Raw genomic sequence first — 17,831 nt, 5'->3', positions numbered from 1 at the left:
AATGAGAACGAGACAAAGAGGACGAAGGAAGAAATGAAGAGACAACACAGTGAAGGTAGAAATTGAAAATGTATTTCTGCAATGAATCAATAAAACAACGAGTGGACCCTCAACAGCGTCACCTGCTGGTCGTCCAAGTGGTCTTTCCCTGAATCCTAAAACATCTTCGGAAGACGAATCTTACGAAGCGTCTCGTGAACATGTGCCTCACATGTACGACGACAAACAACGATACAAAAACAGCATTTTGTAAGTCAAACAGTCCCTGGAGCATAAAATCAAACACTTGAAGGAGGAACAAGAAATAATTAAAGTGAACATTCAAACCTCCTGATTGCTTCTTTCAACCATGTTCAAGTCGTTGTGTACTTCTGATCGTGAACTCAATTTCTACATCAGTTCAGATGTAAACGTAAGACAAGAAAGCAAAAATAATTTAATTTTAAAAATCACATGTCACTGCCCAGAAATACATAAAGTATCTTTTGAACATTCAAATGTATTTTGTCATCATAGACACCTTGTGACACACTTCCGAAAAACGCACACATCACACCTCACACACATACAACACACACACACACACACACACACACACACACACGTCCACAGCCTCGTGACCAGACGAAGCTGACACCCGTGTGACCCCAAACCACCAAAAGTCAGGAAATGTGGGTGGAAGCAGGTGACCTCTGATGACCTCAATCTGAAAGAAGGTCAGACCACAGATCAATGAGGGTCACCTGAGGTCAGTGATAGGACGAGTGCTGACAGTAAACAGATGATTAAGAAGGAAAAGATGATGAAATAGTGACACGCGGACCAGGTTTACCTTCTGCAGCTAAACTTCTGTGGACTTCCCGATTACGTCACTCTGTAAAAAGTGTTTTTTTTTTTTTATATGATTGAAAATGTGAAGATGTTTAACTTCTATACCTGAGCATGTGGTGGAGGCTTGTGTGCGACTGTGTTATTCTTCCTCATGACGGCTGGCGACGCCTGAATCCTGAGGCTCGGCGTCCGAGACAGAGGCGGGCAGGACGTGCAGTTTCGGGGAGCGAACGACGAGTCCCTCACGTCTGCCCCCGGAGCCAACAGGACGCTGCCGTCCAATTGGTTGAAGCACTCGGCATCAGAGGACTCGCTTTCTGACACTGAAAAAAAAAAACGACGTTATTCAGAGCAACTCAGCAACTTCTTCACTTGAATGAATAGAAGTAATTTCCCGTTTAAATAATTTACTGCAGTAAACAATACCACCACTAGATGGTGCCAAAAATTCCGTTACTTGGCCTTAGCTGAATTGTTATCCCGAATAAAGAGAAAATAATCCAAATCTAATCCAAACAATCATAGATTCTTAATTATACGATTTTTTTTTAGTAATAGATAATCATCTAGAACTCACTGCGAGGGTGATGTGCATTCCTCCAACCGTCACATTCTTGGTCCAGGTGCTGGTGAAGGTGATGGTGGTTGAGTTCATTGTCGGCCTCGGGCGAGAAGCAGGCGCCCGGGCTGGTCTCCGACCCGTGCGATCGATTACCGGCGTAGGAGGCGGGAGGCAGCGAGCCTCGCCCGGAGGAGGAGGACGACTGGCTGATGGCGGTGGAGGCCGTGCTGCCGGAGCCGACGGAGTGTGGCCGCGAGAATTCTACACTCCTGTGTGAACAACACGCCACAGGGACTGACACACACAAGATGTCATCGAAGAGAAAATCATGAGCGGCGTGAGCGGGTGAGCAGCAGGTCGAGCAAATGACTGCAACAACTTGTTTAGTGACGACAAAAAAAAAATACAGCGCTTGGAGACACTCACTTCTCCCTGGAGCGGCTCCGGCGATGGAGCGGTCTCGGATCGCCGCCTCGCTCGGGTGGATGTCCATGAAAGGTTTGCGGCACAAGCCCATGAAGACTCGCTCCTGCATGCGCAGCTCTGCAGTCGAACCTTGGATTAATCAATGGATTTCAAGAAAACCTCCGACCAGTCGCCGTTTACCTCGACTGTACGCCGCCTGGTCCCACAGAATCCTCTCCAGATCTGAGGTCCAGGCCTTCTTCATCTCCATGCTGGGAGCCTTCAGAGTGTACGTGTCCTGACTCTTCCTACGGCGGAACCAGATCTCGAAGCAGAGGCCGCTCACGCCCGAGTTGTGGGTCATCCCGATATCGCACGTCTGTTGAAAGACGGAATTCTTCGAGCGGTGCGACGTCATTTTTTTCCCCTCACAGCGTGACCCGACTTACCTTGAACGACTGCTTGTAGACGTAGACGTCGTTGCCAACGTCGGTCTTCTTGGTCTTGCTGAAGAGAACGAGATGTTCGAAGAGAAAGACTCGACGGATGCATTTCTTCTTCCTGAAGAAAACGGTGAATTCGTCCTGACGAATCAGCTGACCCTGCTCCTTCAGATCCACCTGAGGAGGAACAAGATCATATATCGGCAGCATTACAATATTACATGAATTTTACCTTTAACCTTAACCTTGATTATTTTAGTAAAAATGTAATTTTTAGCATTTTTCTGAATAATTTAAAGTAATAATTTCTATTGGAAAGGTTGATTTTTGTTTTTATAATTCAAGTGACTAATGATTTTTTTTAACACTTAGTTTGATATTCCATTTCCAATCAATCCAAAATAGACTTTCTAAATTGTATTTGTGCCCTTTAAAATAAATATAGAAATGTTGGTTAAAAGTGGAAACATTCTCACTTTTAATTGTATATTAAAATATCAAACTTTTTCTAAATTAAATATTCTTTAATTTATTATCTTTTAAATTCAATACAGCATGTTGGTAAAACTAGTGTTGTCGATTTTTTTATTTTATTAATTATTGATTTTATTTTATCATTTTTGTTTATACAGTTCTATATACTACTATTATTATGCTTTATTATTTTATATTTTAAAATACTTCACTGTATCTAACGTGGGAAGAATAAATGTGTATAAAACTGCTCAGACACTCACGTCACAGTCTTGAATGGCATCCATGGTCAGCAGGTCGTTTCCGTGTCGCATCTGAAAGCGAACGAGCTCGGCGGCCTCCTGGATCTCGGCTCGTTCCTGCTTCATCACGCTGCCCATCAAGTCGGGGACCGACCCGGACTCGCTGGTCCTCGAACCCGGGTCCTGGGTGATGTTTTTGCATCTGTGCGAGCTGACCAGGGCCAGCGTGTCCTGCAGCAGGAGGCTGTACTTGCTGATCCTCTGGATGGGTCTGAGGAGGTACGACGAGAGGTCCATCAGGTCTCCGAGCTCCTGCTGCTTTTTCTGAGCCAGGAGCAGAAAGAACCGTTTTACAGAAATGATCAAATAAAATATTTTTTAAAGGGATTTGCAAAATGGTAGGACATTTATACTGTGATTTTTGTGAAGAAATTTCCAAAGAAAGACTGTACACAGAAATAAATGCCTAAATATCAATGAAGGTAAAAAGGAAACATATTGGAAATCGATAAATATGAGCTTTAACATGTCATTTGTCACATTTAATTTTAATATAAACCATAAAAACTAGGCGTCATTGTTTGACATAATAAAAATGCAGTAAATCATATTTTAAAAAGGGAGAGAGAGTCTGGCTTATCAGTAAAATAATGGCTTCCCTGTGGTTTATTTTTAAATAAAAACCTTTAAAAACTTAAATTATATATTCAGGTAGATCTAACCTTGAAGATGTCGTGACGACGATGAAGTATCAAGGCATCAGATCGAGGTTTGTTCTTGCTGTAGAGAGCGTACAGGCCAAAACTCTCGCTCTAAACAAAGACGATCGATCAGCAGATATTAAACTTCAAGGTTTTCAAATCATCCGTCGTCTACTCACGTGTCTGAGGAAGCAGCGAGCCACTATGACGGGCTCTCTCTGGCAGGCCTCCAGCTCCGGCAGGAAATATCGACTGTGGAAGTCGTAAAGTTTCTCCAAATTACCAAAAATGATCCCCCTTTTGCCGCGCAGGTCCTGAGGAATGTCCGGCCTGTCCAGCAGGGGGTGGTAGTGGGTGAGGATGTAGCCGAGCGAGCGCACGTACTCTCTCTCCGTGAACACCAGCTCGTCTAAAACTCTCTGCAGCCTCCTGAACACATCGAGAACATCTTTAACATGGAAAACAGCTGAAGGAACGTCCATTTAGGACATGCAGACTTGAAACACTCGAGATAAGGCTTGTCAAACTCAAGGAGCTAAAATATTTTTATATAAGAGGGGTTTAACAAAATGTGTTTTTACTACACTACATTTAAATATGGCGATAAATGCTACCGTATTAATACTCAACAGCACTTTGTTTTCTAAAATTCAGAATTAACTGCAAATATTCTCTTGATTTCGATTAAATTTCTACTCTTGTAAAATACAAATGTGATTCTGATGTTATATTTTGGAGGATCAGTTCATCTCAACATTGAAACCAATCATATCTGTTCTTATCTTAACCACTTCATGAGTCTTTACAGGAATGCACATTGATCTATTGGAGTAAATCATTTGTGGGCTACATAAGGGATTAATAAAGTAAAATCCAATGAATTCAAATAAAATATGAGATATTACCATAAAATGGCATATAGATAAATAATGCATAAATTAATACAAATAAAATATACTTTTAACAAAACAATTTCTGGATCATTATTTGTTTATTTAATGCATTTTATTTTTGTTAATTCATTAATTATCCTTTATTTATTTAGATGCCATTTTATGGTAAAGTCTCATTTTATTTGAATGTAATGCATTTTATTTTTTTAATCTCTTTTTGCCCAACTCTAAATCGTATAACTTCACTTTTGTATTCCGTTACACTGGCAATAAAGGTTTTCTGATTCCAATTCTGACAAATAACGTTGAGTTTGACACATGTGCTCCACACTACTTGGACACATCTTGCTACATGCTTAGGAACAAGACATGGACTAATGAGAAGGCAGAGGCAGCTCTACCTGATGTGTGTCACTGCAAGCTAGAAGACGGAAGAGCCCAACATATTAGTCAAACATACAGTGTTAGAGTTTAAACCAAAATCTCCGGAGAAAGTAGATTCAAGAGATCTTCAAGCAGCGACTTACAGGGCAGTGCCTCCACTCTCCGGAGGGCTGGTGACTCCGAACACTCCTTCATATCGTCCAGCGGGAAGACTGGAGTGTTTGCTGAGCAGAGCGGAGTTTCCTCCCGCAGCACCTGGTTCACTCCTGAACGAGTTCTCGGAACAGAAGCTGCCGTGACGGGAGATCTGGAACTTCTGCGCCTCCTGCAGGACGCGGCACGAGGGCTGGCCGTGGTGCGCGCAGGAGGACGGGGATCGCCGCTCCGGAGGTGTGGACGGTCCTTCTACTCCGACAGGGCGAGTGTCCTGGCTCGCAGATCTGGCCTTAAGACCTCGGCTCCATGGAAACCACTGACAGCCGACCGTGTGCGACTGAGAGAGAGCGGCGGCGTCTCTTTCACTCCTGGCTCGGGTCGCATGTCTCCTCCTCGTCTCTTTGTCCGCTCCTTTAGTCGGCCTAATAAACCATTTTACAACGACTTTACAATATTAGATTCAAACTATTATACTTCCTTTATAACTACCTAGTAGATGGTGGAGTGACCTTTGACCCTTCATTTGCTGCAGCTTCATCTTCATAGCCGACGTCACATCTGGATGTACGTCTCGGGCTGCTGTTGCCAAGAATCGGTCTCCTCTTGTCCAAATCCACGGCTCCTGACACGATGCTCTCCCACTGTGGGTGCTGAGGTCCAGGAGTGGACTGCACCAAGCTCTGCCCAGCAGGTGGCGCCGTCTGAGCGGCGGCGATCACCACATCGATGTAATGATGTTCACAGCAGCCGCTGGACTTGGACCTTCTGCGATGGTCCTCCAGCTGGATCCTCTCGTGTAGCTGCTGCTGGGCCTCCTGGCACCTCAGCCAGGCGGAGTTCCAGATCTGCATCCCCCTGGAGCCGCACATGGCGCCCGCCTGAGCCTTCACGTCCTGAAACCGTTCAGCGCTGAACTGAACAAACTTGTTCTGGTACGAATGGAGAACGGAGTCGTTGTTATTCGGTTCATGAGCTTCAGCAGGAACTTCAGGATCCGTGTTCTGTGGCACCGCTTGACTGATGGTACAGTCCTGTGAGTCCTGCGCCGCAGACGGATGCTTTTCTAGATACTCGCTACATTCCTGAGCCAGAGCGGAAGCCTGTAACAAGTAGAAGAGAAGTTGATGAAATAATGTGAAATTACATTTAAATTAAATTTGTCACACAATCACAAGGGCCGAAAATGTTTTTGCAATGCAAGTCGCAAAACTGTCAGGAGGTACGACTCCAATTAAATTGGAGAGTTGATTTTTAAGTATAATTGTAGACATCAATAATCTCCTAATCTTAAACAACTTTGTAGGTCACAAAATTAAACTGAATCTACTTCCACCAAATCATAAGGTGAGCCACATAAAATGACTTCAGACTTGGTCCCTGGGCCTCGAGTTTGCAAATGTGATCTAAAATATATAAAACATGGATCAGGAGGTTTGCCTAGGATTCACTCTATATATTAAAACTGGTGTTCTGAGAGCATCTACAAGCAGGTGGAACCAAAGTAGTCATTAGATGTCAAAAATGTTGTCCGTAAGATGTCATTTCTACACCAGACAATGGTAAGTCATTAACCTGGTCACAAAAGTCGCACACGTTGACCATGATCTGCAGCTCCCGGCCACAGGCCTCAGCTCTGCACAAGAAGTCCTCCAGTCCAGACTTGAAGGTGGAGACGAAAGTGCCGAAGACTTCAGTCTCTGGATAAGAGAGTCCGGTCTGCTGGAGTCGCTCAGCGTCAGAGGCTATCGACATGGCGTGGTGTCTACGGTCCTGCAGCATGAGAGAGCTGGTAAGCAGGAGCTGGTCATCTCAGCACGAACACTTGTGTCAACGCACGTTTGCTTCGATCAGAAAAGCCGTGAAACTGTTGAGGATCTGCTCCAGCTGGTCTCCCGACTCCTCCACAGACTGGGCCTCCAGCAGGTGGCGCTCACCCTCTTCTTGAAACCACTGCTGCATCTGAGGAAGAAATTAATTTCAAAGTATGTACAAACAAAAACACATAGACCTTTAAAAAAAAAAAACCTGAGCGAAGTGTCCCTCCATCTCTCGGAGTTGCTGCAGATACTGGAGATGCTCCAAAGATTCGTTGGACTTCTGAACGACGACATGAACCTGCTCCTCCACGTGGTTGTACAAGCTAGTCAGCGAGTCCACAGCATCACTATATTCATGAGAAATAGGAATTTAATCTTCAAAATAAAACAGTTAGCAGCTTGAACAAAAAATATAATTTATTCGCATAATTTGTGCAACCATGTACTTTTCTCCTTTCGCTCAAAGAAATTTTATTTGTTGTGCTTTCAATAGTGTAGAATAAATATTTTATATTTAAAATAAATAATATTTAGCTTACATTCTACTGATTTAGTCAACCCTACAACACATATCACAAACTGATGACCAGGGGGTTTAATCAAACTGGATAAAAGTTCATGTTGATATGGTGACCTATAAAGATGCCAGTGTTTAAGATGAGATGAATGAGAATATAAACAATTATACAGCGATTTCTAATAGCAGTTTAACTGACGTTGATGGGAATTTGATTCTGCCTGTTAAAGACAGTTTGGTAAAAATACAATTTGTTTGACCCACGACCGAGAGTGCTTAAACATTATCCCCACTTACGATTAAAATGATGTCAATTACTGGGGCACCGTACATGCAAAAAAAGAAAAAAATAGTGAGTACTTACCTAAGGTTTTCACAGTGGGGATATTTAAAGTCACTCTCCTTCCTCAGTCGAACCAGGATGGCCCCGCCCTCTCTCTGCAGTCCCACCAATCGACTGTCCTCCAACACGTCCTTCATTAAAGTCTTCTGGTTCAGTATGCATCGATTCACCGACTGTAGACGACATTTAAATACAAATTTATCTTTTATTTAATTATTTTAAAAGACATTTGGGGTAGAAAACAAACTTAAATCACCTGCACCGAGTCCAGACAGTGAGGTTCCTCCAGTTTCCTGATGGCTTTCAGCAGCAGACCTGAAGCTTCGTGAAGGTCGCACACAAAAGGAAAGAGTTTCTAAAGAATAAAAATGAATTCACAATTATTAACAACGGCGCTGAAGACATGACGAGAAAGGCTAATGTTGCACCTGGTGCAGCTCCATCCAGTCACAGTAGCTCGGAGAAAAGGTTCCTTCCAAGCGGGCGCTTCGTTGATTCTCCTCCACGATCTTCATCAATGCTTTGGGTGAAGTCACTACATTGGTCTATTTCATAGGATAGGAGAGGAACACGTGTCACTGATATTAACAACCTGCCTAGGAATACTAGCTAAAGACGAAGATTCAAATAGAACAAGAACCTGGATGCCAGGACAAGTCTCTGGTCTGAAGCGGTTTCCTTTGTCCACCATGAGAACCAAACTGTTGACAGCTTGAGGGTTTTGTTCCTGCGACAAAAGCATCAGAATGTAAATAAATCTAAAAGATTAAATTTAATCTAAAGATGAATTATATCATTATTCTCACCTGTAGTGACATCAGAGCTTTGTAAAGCTGTGGTTGTGGATTCATCTTCCTTGCATCGAAAATCAGAGTCAACCCAGACATTCGAATCTCTCTCCTGAAGACACGGACGGACAGAAGAAGTATTTGTTACTTATTCATTTGTTACAATTGCAGATGATGAGATTTTTTTATTTTCACCTTGTGATGGTGTAAAAGTAGAGCAGCATGTGCACGAGTTCTTGGCTGGTAATGTTTGACCTCCATCCAGGGTGGTCTCCATAAATCTCCACGATTGCTCTGCCCGTCTTGTCTCGTCCACCTGAGGAGTCGCGGGAAATAAAAGTTCAGAATCTTCTCATCTAATTTTAAAGACAACCGTTTTAGTTTTTTAAAATAAGATCCAAAATTACCAGTTATAACAGCCACTCCTTGTTGGAGCGGATGAGTCCTTGGGTCAGGGGAACCGAGGGGAAGGTGATTGGGTCTTGGACGTGTCGAAGGTTGATGGTTCCCCTGCATCTCTGTCGTTTGAGGTGGAACGAAAACTGTCTGGTTCCCAGTTTGGACTTCTGATTTAGGATCTTGAAATAAATACATAAAATCAGAATATATATTTAAGAAAATGTGATAAAAATAAAAACCATTACCTGGAGGAGGAACTTTCCTTCTGTTGATCTTTGGAGAGACGAGTCTGAAGGCCGTGCTTTTTTTACATTTGACCACATGCAGCTGAGGAATCTCTGCACAGGAGTCGGCAGTTTCCCGTCTCCTGACATTTCGACCCTCAACAATTACCAGCTCACACTTCTCTGAGGTTTCTACCACTGCAGTGGAGAGGGACGAGCACCTGCCGTCTGGCACAGACTCCCGTCTGCGCTGAGGTTTGGAGAAATTGGCCGTCACTCCGGTCGAACTGGTTCTTATACGTGGACCTGCTTGAGGATCTGGATCACCGCTACTTCTTCCCAAAACCTCACTATTAGGGCATTTTGAGCGACTCTGTTGGATCAAATCTGGCTGAGAGGAGACAGAAGGATCCTTGTTAAAAATAATTTTAGATTGGTCGTAAAAAGGATGTTCCCTGAAAGCCGCGGCAGAGGTTTGAGGTGTAAACTCTGCACTCGTTTTCCCATAATCCTCACAAGGAATTGTGAGTTTTGCATCTGCTGGTTTCCAGCAGGGAGCAGAGTTCTGTTCTCCAGACTCTTGACAGATTAATCCATTGACCGGAGGTGGTCGGTGTTGCATCCCAAATTCATGCCAAACTATTCCAGTGTGACGCTCCTCTGGTTCTCTCAGAAAAGTTGCATCCTCTTCCACCACAGTCATCATCTCCCTCTCGCCCTTCCTTCCGACGTTGACTGGGTTTTGCAGGGCGGCCTGATAAGAATCTCTGTATCGACACCTCAGCTCCTGCGCTTTGGTGACCTTTGCCCCCTGCTTTCTCTTCATGCACGGCGTGCAGGGTTTCTCCAAGAAGCGGACCGTTCTGACACACTGAGAGGCTTCTGCAGTGCTAGGGTCCGGATGATGATTATAGGAATGATGGTGAGGCGCTGACACGGGTACGGGCGGTTCTGACCAGCATGTCTGAGGTGTGGTGTGTGATTGAACAAGTGGTCTTTGTGTTGTCATGGGGGGCTCCACTGGAGGGTGATGGTGTCTTGGTCTCTCCATTTGAGTGATATTCGATTTCTGCTGTCCCTGTAGTCGTGTGTCAACTCCCCCGAAGAGCAGAGTTGCCTGCAGAACATCAATATAGTCCCCTTCTGCAGGGACCTGTCCAGCTGTCTCCCTCCTGTCCCCCTTTTGGGGATCGACTTCTTGTGGAATTGTTGATTTTGTGTTTTCACAGGAGCTTGTGGTCATGTCTGACCTTGCCCAGGTCTGTGGAAACGGGTCCAATGAACCAACAGTTTTCGTCTCTGCTTCAGCCCCTACTTTGCTGGCAGAAGAGTCGCTATTATTGACAAGGCGGAGGGAGACGGCGATGCCGTGCTTTGCCGGGCAGATTCTTGTCTGCACGGAGAAAGCAGGAGGGTTTGTGGACGTCGAGGTTTGACCGGTCTCACGGTTCTGCTTCGGTGCGCCTTGAATTAAAGATGGACGAAGAAACGAAGGAGAGGAAAAGTGAGGAAGAGAAGGAGAAAGCTGAGAGTATGAAGAATGGGAAGAGGCCATACTACTCGGTGCACGCTTGGGTTTTGCCAAAAAACACGGCAGGGCCACTCGTTCCCATGGAATTCTCACCACACCCTGCTCTGTGGAGAGGAGGCAGTGGCGGAGTGGGGTCCCATCGCGGCCCTGGTTGATCTCCACCAGCCAGTCGAGGCTGAATATGCAAGGGTATAAAGCCTCTGGGACGGGTGTCTCCTCGACTATTTCTGAACAAAGACCCTCCTCTTCCAGGAGGCTGCAGACGAGGATGCGGGCGGATTGGTCACAAAACGGAGCCACCTGGAGGTAGAAGTCCCCAGGCTGGAGTAAGAAGGGTTTTAAAGGAGCGAGCTGGACTACAACTTTGTCGTGTAGACAGAGGGGCCAACCCTCACAGGCAAACAGGACATCGGAGTACTGAGCCTGGAACAAGACAGACAATTAATTTCCCATCGTTCATACATCTTCACTGTTCATACTTACACATGCTGCCTGTTGAACACTGTCCAGAATATGCTTCGCTGGAACCAGGAAGTCCAGCAGACATTTCAGGGCGTCACCCTGATACCGACCGTCGATCACCTGGAACAGCTGGCTCAGAAGAATTGGCGCGGTAGACTCAAAAGGGGGGTACAACACTGACAACACGTTCTGGATGGACCCCTCAAGAGACTCAAGGCTCTGAAGACACAAGTACAAAACATTAAATACCGATGTTTCGAGAAAATAAATTAAATATCTATTCAACGATCCCTGGAACACCTAGACAATCACAACCACTACAACACGTATTAGCTTTGACATAGAACATTTGAGTAAACGGGGTGTGATGGCAGCTCTCAAGGCCAACGAGCCTTCGGTCTACAGTTTCACATTCCCTTTGACCTGAACTCGTGGACCGCAATAGCCGCTTTTAGGATCGCCTTTATTTAGCCCGGGCGACGGCAGCAGCAGCAGCAATCCACTGGGGTTAATGTATGTTCACGCCCAGCAGACCCTCTGCAGGGAGATAAATGGATGCAGCACGGGGGACATCTGCAACAAGAAGTTAATGTTGTTCGACTATTATTAAAATCACGTCAGGTTTATTGGGAAAATAAAAATGTTCAAGTAGAGCTGAACATAAACCAAGGTTTTAACCGTCTCCTCGATGAAAAAAAGGCTAGAATACATCATTTTGGAAAGCAAGAAAGTCAGTATTGGAGCCTGAATGACTGACAAGCCGGATCATCCATCAATGCATTGTTTTCTCAACAGAGTCACAGGTTGCGGTCATCAATCTTAGCTGTCACCAGGCTGGAGGTAGAGTTGCTTATAACGGCGACAGCTTTGACCCATCAACAGCTGACCCGAACTCATGTTCCTTTCATTTGGTCGACATACAAGTATGAATCACTTTTATATTTAAGATTAAATCATGTTTTCCTATCGTACAAGATTAATTATCTAATCATAAACATCTCAAACATTTTCATGCAACATAGTGTCAGCTCACTATATTGACAAACACACGAGTTTTGCCTTCGCCCTAGTTCGGGAACGTTGGCAAACTGACTGTAAATCATGACAACTCGGTATAAACATCAGCTCGCTCCCACTGGGCCACTGAAATAAACGCTTACATTACTGTGGATAAGATGTCCCAGTGTGGGAGCCGAGGACAGTTGGAATATCTCTGTCCAGTATCATTATGAAACAGAAATAGTCGTCGTGCATACCGCATGTCAAGCTAGTTCCTGCCCGGATGAGAAGTAAGCATTTAGTGCTGAAAAAAACAAAAAGTCTGCGATCAGGGCAAGGTAAAACCAAGAGCCGACTTTTCATAGACCTTTTCTGTCCTGTGAAGGGGCTGATGGTATATATCATTTTGACCAGTGTTGAGAACATTTTCAGTTTGTTTACCCAGAGAGTTATCTGAAGCCAAAAAAAAAAAAATCAACAGTAATCTGAAGTTGACAGAACTCTTGAAGATACTGATAAAGCCAACAAACACTGAAAGTAGATACTTCCTGTGTGTCTGAAGTGTGTCAGCTTTGAGATCATCATCTTCCTAAACTCATGAGATTATATCATCCTTTTTTTTTTCCCCACCCAATTTTTGGTTGGACAGCAAGAAAAATCCCTCTTCTGGCTTCGATCTAAAGTTGTGAAATTCAGATAAGCAGGAAAATTCTAACCTCCTGGTTGAGTTTGATAATAATATCATAAGATATTTTTCCACAGTGATGTTAAAAAGAGTGTCACTATTATAAAGAACCTTAAACTTTGTTTTTTTCCCACCTACATAGTCTTAAAAGTTGCATAAATGCAGGAAAAGGGTTTTGACAAGTGAAAATAATCTTTATCATTCAGTCACCGGTTACCTCACCTGAGGTGGTGAACATGAGCCAAATGACACCGAAGGTCGTAAACACAGGGATGAGTGTTAGGACTACATGACCACATGGGGCTCCAGACGAGCCAGACGGGATAGTTATGAGCTTGACTGGGATCAGTCTGAGGAGGGCAAACACTCATCATGGCGGCCTTGATCGGCAGATGCGTTTTAACGTGGCCATGAGGAGAGAACTGCACTTAAGTCATTCAAAACACGTCAGAGAGTTATGAACGAGTGGAAGCGTGCGTGTCATGTTATTATATAAAAGTGCAGCTTCCATCAACAGAGTGATCTGTAATTAACTCGCGTCTGATGGTTATCGTCGCACTTTCAGATTAAATGAACATGTGGGCACTTCAGACACTTCAGATCAGAGAAACCAAGACCATCCTATGACTTTTGGAAACTGTTGCCATTGAAAAATAAACTTTTATAATGAGAGGAAACGCTAAAAATAACATTTTAAAATTAAGGCATTTGATTTGCATTACTTAAGATAATTCCAGAACATCAAAATTCAGGAATGTTTATTCAAGTCCCTCAACAGGAATTCATTAAATAATTCAAGGCCGACTGTTAATTTTGAGACGGTTGCGAGCGATGTCATCCAAAACAACACAGTGCACATCAAATAATCTCTTAAACCAGCGACAATAAAACGATTTCTTCGGTTAAAATGCTTTGTCACACTTTCTAGGACTTGTTGTGCTGGAGGCGTCAAAAGCTGCCTTTATATAATCATGCTAATAAGTGACAACATGTAAACCCGGGGGATGGAGAACAAACTACTCAATGACCCTCGAGTACGATTACATAACGCCGTCTTGAAGGCTGGTGAAGATGAAAGCTGGTATGAAGAAAAACAAACTTTTTAGAAATGCTGAATTTAGTTCAAACAAGCATTACATAATGTCTGCTATACACGCATGTTTGCATTTCATATAACCATTACCAGTTTTATTATGACCAAAGTTACTGTTAAATTGGCAGCACATGTCACATAAGTCTTATAAATACATGTTTACTTGTCAATTGCATCCAAAACTTGAACCATATTTTTCTTTTATATATCCCAATTTTCAGTATTATGTAGCCTACCGGACAGTTTGCTCAAATTAAATCAGATGCTCCTTTTGCTCTGCGAAACTCTAAAGATGCCAGTGTTTAAGATAAAATAAGCATCAGAATTATTGAAGTTAAAAAATATATATATATACAGAGGGTTAAAAAAAAAAGGTCTGTGGTTGTGATTAAGAAACTTTAAGAGATTTGAAAATAGTTTTTAGGTCAACGACTGAAACTGTTCAATAGATTTTGGAGACTTGCGTGATTGAGTTAAGTACTTATTTACATCAACCAAAATACAAAAAATATTTGAGGAACCTACGAAATGAGAAACCTTGAGGAAGGAAACATAAGGGCTGATTTCAAACTAAACCTTCACCACCTCTTTGTTGCGTCTCTAACTAAATAAATCTAAGCTTTTATTGTGAAAATCTATATAATTGCCAAACTAAGGTCTCCCATCAACCTTGACAAATGGGTCAAATATAAAGGCCGGGATCAGTCAGTAGAACTCATCAGAACAAGAAGAAGTCTCTTCACATGGAGTCTAAATCATAATTGGTGAACTTGTCAACATGGAAAATCTTCAGGGGACGTAGGTTGTAAATCCCTGCAGTGTGCAACATCCCGCCAAATAAATCTCATGCTTGACCAGGGCGGGCTTTTTTTTTTTTTTCGAAAGAAAAATTCACTCACTTGCATCACATCCTTCCAGTCGGAGTCAAACAACCTCAGCCTTATTTACAGACGGGACACACCCTCGGAGCAGACGCCTAAGGTGCGACGACACATTCAATAAGTTCATTCACAAGAGCCGGTGTTTGACTTTCCCCCGGTTATAATCCATCCGACACACACGTCCCAACATCTCTACCATGTTCGACGACCAGGATGATCTCCCTCACATTGGATCGGTTTTGCTGCTGCATGGCTCTCATGCCAAAGAGAGAGAGAGAGAGAGAGGGGGATCCAGGAAGGAGGAAGATACAGTGGCGGGTTTGTGAAATCGGCCCTTAATGCTCAGTAACCTGAAACCCTCACCTCGAGCCAAAACACTTTAGCACAGCAGTGGTTATGAGTAGCATGTATCCCATGAAGAAGAACATCATTCTGAGTAGGTCAGGAGCAAACATGGAAGTAGCAACTTGTATATGAATGAAACTGTACTGTACTGTAACAATAAATGTACGACCAAGTCACCATCTTGAACTAAATGTTTAGAAAAGTCTATTGAGCTCTACTGTGATCAACCAACTACAACAATCTGTTGCAAAAACACTAAAATATTGAGCTCTCCTCACTTGAAGACTCCAGCAGACTTGTCGCCAAATACCTCAGGTTCAAAGTAAAACTAGAGTCAAAAGTTACATGGCAACAAATAAAGAATATTCAAAGATCAATTATCAAGTTACCATGGTTTGTTCGTGCCGCTGTTGGTGTCCATCATATCTGTGCTGTTTAATATAGAAATAATCCCAGAAGACAAGAGGGAAAACTCTCCCGTTAATCCAGGGCAGGAATAGCGGTAAAGCCTTCTTTTGCAAATCCTCATCCGAGATTCATTTTCGTCAGTAATTTCTCCCGTTTTCCAACCCAGTTCTCTGCCCTCATCTCAGCTCCTGGGTTCGCTCTCAGTGCAGAGGAGGCGTTATGTTTGTCTGAATTGGGCAGCGTGACCTAACATGAGGAGCGTCGAGAGGAGGAAGGATAGGAGGGAGGGGGGGTGCAAGGAAGAGGAGGTGCATACATGAACCAGATTCACCGAGACACAAACAGTACCATTAATATTTATAAAAAGCTTAAAATAACAACAAACCCAACGACACAGCTATGTAGAGTGTTTGTGTCAAGTTCAAGTTGAGGTACAACATTTAAATCAGTTATATTTAACCATCCCAAAATAAAACAAATACTATAACCATACAATTAAGAAATATAATAGCAGGAAAAAGAACATTCCATTCAAATTATTGTAGGGTTCTTTGAGTCAACATTTAAACACTTAAATTCTTTAAATGTTTGTTTGGTGTCAACATGCGTTTACCTTGGCATTATCATAAACGTTTACAGAAAAATACCTTTGACAAACTAAAGAGTTTGGGGTGAAGAGGGTAAGCAATAAACATTCAGCTGTCAAGAAACGGCGACAATACTCCCATCTGTGAGTTTAACCAGGACGTGCCACGGAGAAAGGCTGCGACACAAAAGACACATTCTCTCTCAATGAAACATACAACAGCAATACATGTTTATTTCTTAACCAGACTTTTCATGAATAGCTGCGTAATTGTGTCTGTATCTCAATATATGAATACTGATATGCAAATAGCTATTATGGTCTGTATTTCCTTTAATAATATTTTTTTTTTTATAAAAGTCAAAATGTCAAATAAAGCATAAAGTTTTTTCTAGACCAGCTTGTTAATTTGGAACAGGACTGATTGTTGCTACTTTTTTCTTGGATTTCATTCACAAATCTTGAATTGTCTTTCCCCCTCATTACTCTACCAGTTTCCTCCAATTAGAACCGAAGCCCCTCATGTGCAACCAAATGAGTAATGCGCTCCTCTTGCCAACTAAGCAAAGGTTTTGTTTTTCCAGATAAAGCCAACATTGTACTGAGATTTTTAAGCCGACAGTAAAAAGATTTGTCTAAGAAAAACAAAGGGGGGGTGGACAAGTTTTTAAAAGCCAAAGTACCAATTGCAGATAATTGTCATGCGTAGAAAAAGATAAGTTTACAACAAAAGTATTTCATCACAGTGCATCTAAGAGCTGTGCGTCCTCTGCCTCAACTTATGTGTGGAAAAACAAGCCTGAGGACAAACATGTGTTGATGTTAAATTCTGCTGCTTTCACTGCACGGGTCTTTGCTGCTCTCATCCCTCCATCAACCTCCGGGGTCTTTGTGCACTGACTCGACTGGGTGACACAGCAAATGTGCAGATGTCCGAGACAAAGTGCTGGGGAGGTTTCTTTTTTTTTTTCCCTTCTTCAGATACGATTGCTCCGAGTGAGTGTTGCTCAAAGTGTCCTACCCAGAAGCTGTTGATTCGACTGGTTGCAAGTGAGGCATCGTCGTCCTCACTGTCTTTCACACACCAAAAGTCTCTCCCTCTTTTTCTGTGACTTCATTTCACTCATAAGTATTAGAAGCACGACATTTTCACAAATCCCCAATCTCTTACTTCTATTTTTTTAACCCAGATTTTATCAGGTCAGCACAGTGTGTATGAACTGAGACAAAATGAAAGAATAAATCCACAATATTCTGAGTTCTTAAAAAGAAATGTAGTGGATCAGAACAACTCTAAACTTCAACTACAATCATGGAAACAAAAACAAAAATGTTTTCTTACATTTCTAGTTGATTTTAATGCTTGGTACAACTTAAGGTACATTGGTTGGGTATTATAGTTTAATTTAAGAGCCGATATTTAAACGTATCCCTGGGTTTTTATTTTGTTAATAACCAAATGAACTCAACAAGAACAGTAAATACGATTTTACTTTGGTGGAAGAATATAAATCTCAAGTTTAAATTTCGTGAAAGGAAGAAAAGACAAATCAATCACTGTCTGCAACTGGATCTTCTTACAGGTATATTCATTTGTCTTCACCTGTCATCTTTTCTATTTATCTTCAGACTGAATGTCAACTCAACACCTGAGGAAGCATA

At 42.7% G+C, this 17,831-nt stretch overlaps 1 protein-coding gene across 1 annotated transcript in view; it reads right to left on the bottom strand.

Moving 5' to 3' along the window:
* Window positions 1-50: 50 nt before the first annotated feature.
* The window catches only part of LOC148059421 (pleckstrin homology domain-containing family G member 4B-like), a 23,793-nt gene continuing 6,012 nt past the window's right edge, over window positions 51-17,831 (bottom strand). The window contains exons 3-26 of the mRNA XM_087781535.1: window positions 11,194-11,391; window positions 9,201-11,133; window positions 8,964-9,134; window positions 8,752-8,872; window positions 8,575-8,668; window positions 8,409-8,495; window positions 8,197-8,313; window positions 8,025-8,123; window positions 7,790-7,941; window positions 7,117-7,255; window positions 6,928-7,050; window positions 6,664-6,861; window positions 5,581-6,191; window positions 5,079-5,513; window positions 3,838-4,087; window positions 3,680-3,769; window positions 2,979-3,281; window positions 2,248-2,418; window positions 2,000-2,177; window positions 1,820-1,936; window positions 1,409-1,687; window positions 937-1,154; window positions 833-874; window positions 51-706 (exon numbers count right to left, since the gene is read on the bottom strand). Of these exons, the coding sequence (XP_087637661.1) occupies window positions 842-874; window positions 937-1,154; window positions 1,409-1,687; window positions 1,820-1,936; window positions 2,000-2,177; window positions 2,248-2,418; window positions 2,979-3,281; window positions 3,680-3,769; window positions 3,838-4,087; window positions 5,079-5,513; window positions 5,581-6,191; window positions 6,664-6,861; window positions 6,928-7,050; window positions 7,117-7,255; window positions 7,790-7,941; window positions 8,025-8,123; window positions 8,197-8,313; window positions 8,409-8,495; window positions 8,575-8,668; window positions 8,752-8,872; window positions 8,964-9,134; window positions 9,201-11,133; window positions 11,194-11,391 (6,117 nt within the window). The 3' untranslated portion in view covers window positions 51-706; window positions 833-841. The remainder of the gene's footprint in view (window positions 707-832; window positions 875-936; window positions 1,155-1,408; window positions 1,688-1,819; window positions 1,937-1,999; window positions 2,178-2,247; window positions 2,419-2,978; window positions 3,282-3,679; window positions 3,770-3,837; window positions 4,088-5,078; window positions 5,514-5,580; window positions 6,192-6,663; window positions 6,862-6,927; window positions 7,051-7,116; window positions 7,256-7,789; window positions 7,942-8,024; window positions 8,124-8,196; window positions 8,314-8,408; window positions 8,496-8,574; window positions 8,669-8,751; window positions 8,873-8,963; window positions 9,135-9,200; window positions 11,134-11,193; window positions 11,392-17,831) is intronic.

Source organism: Callionymus lyra, chromosome 19 (assembly GCF_982586985.1).
Source record: "Callionymus lyra chromosome 19, fCalLyr1.hap1.1, whole genome shotgun sequence".
Taxonomy (NCBI): domain Eukaryota; kingdom Metazoa; phylum Chordata; class Actinopteri; order Syngnathiformes; family Callionymidae; genus Callionymus; species Callionymus lyra.
The sequence above is the reverse complement of the archived record's forward strand: the minus strand, read 5'-3'. Positions and strand labels throughout refer to the sequence as shown.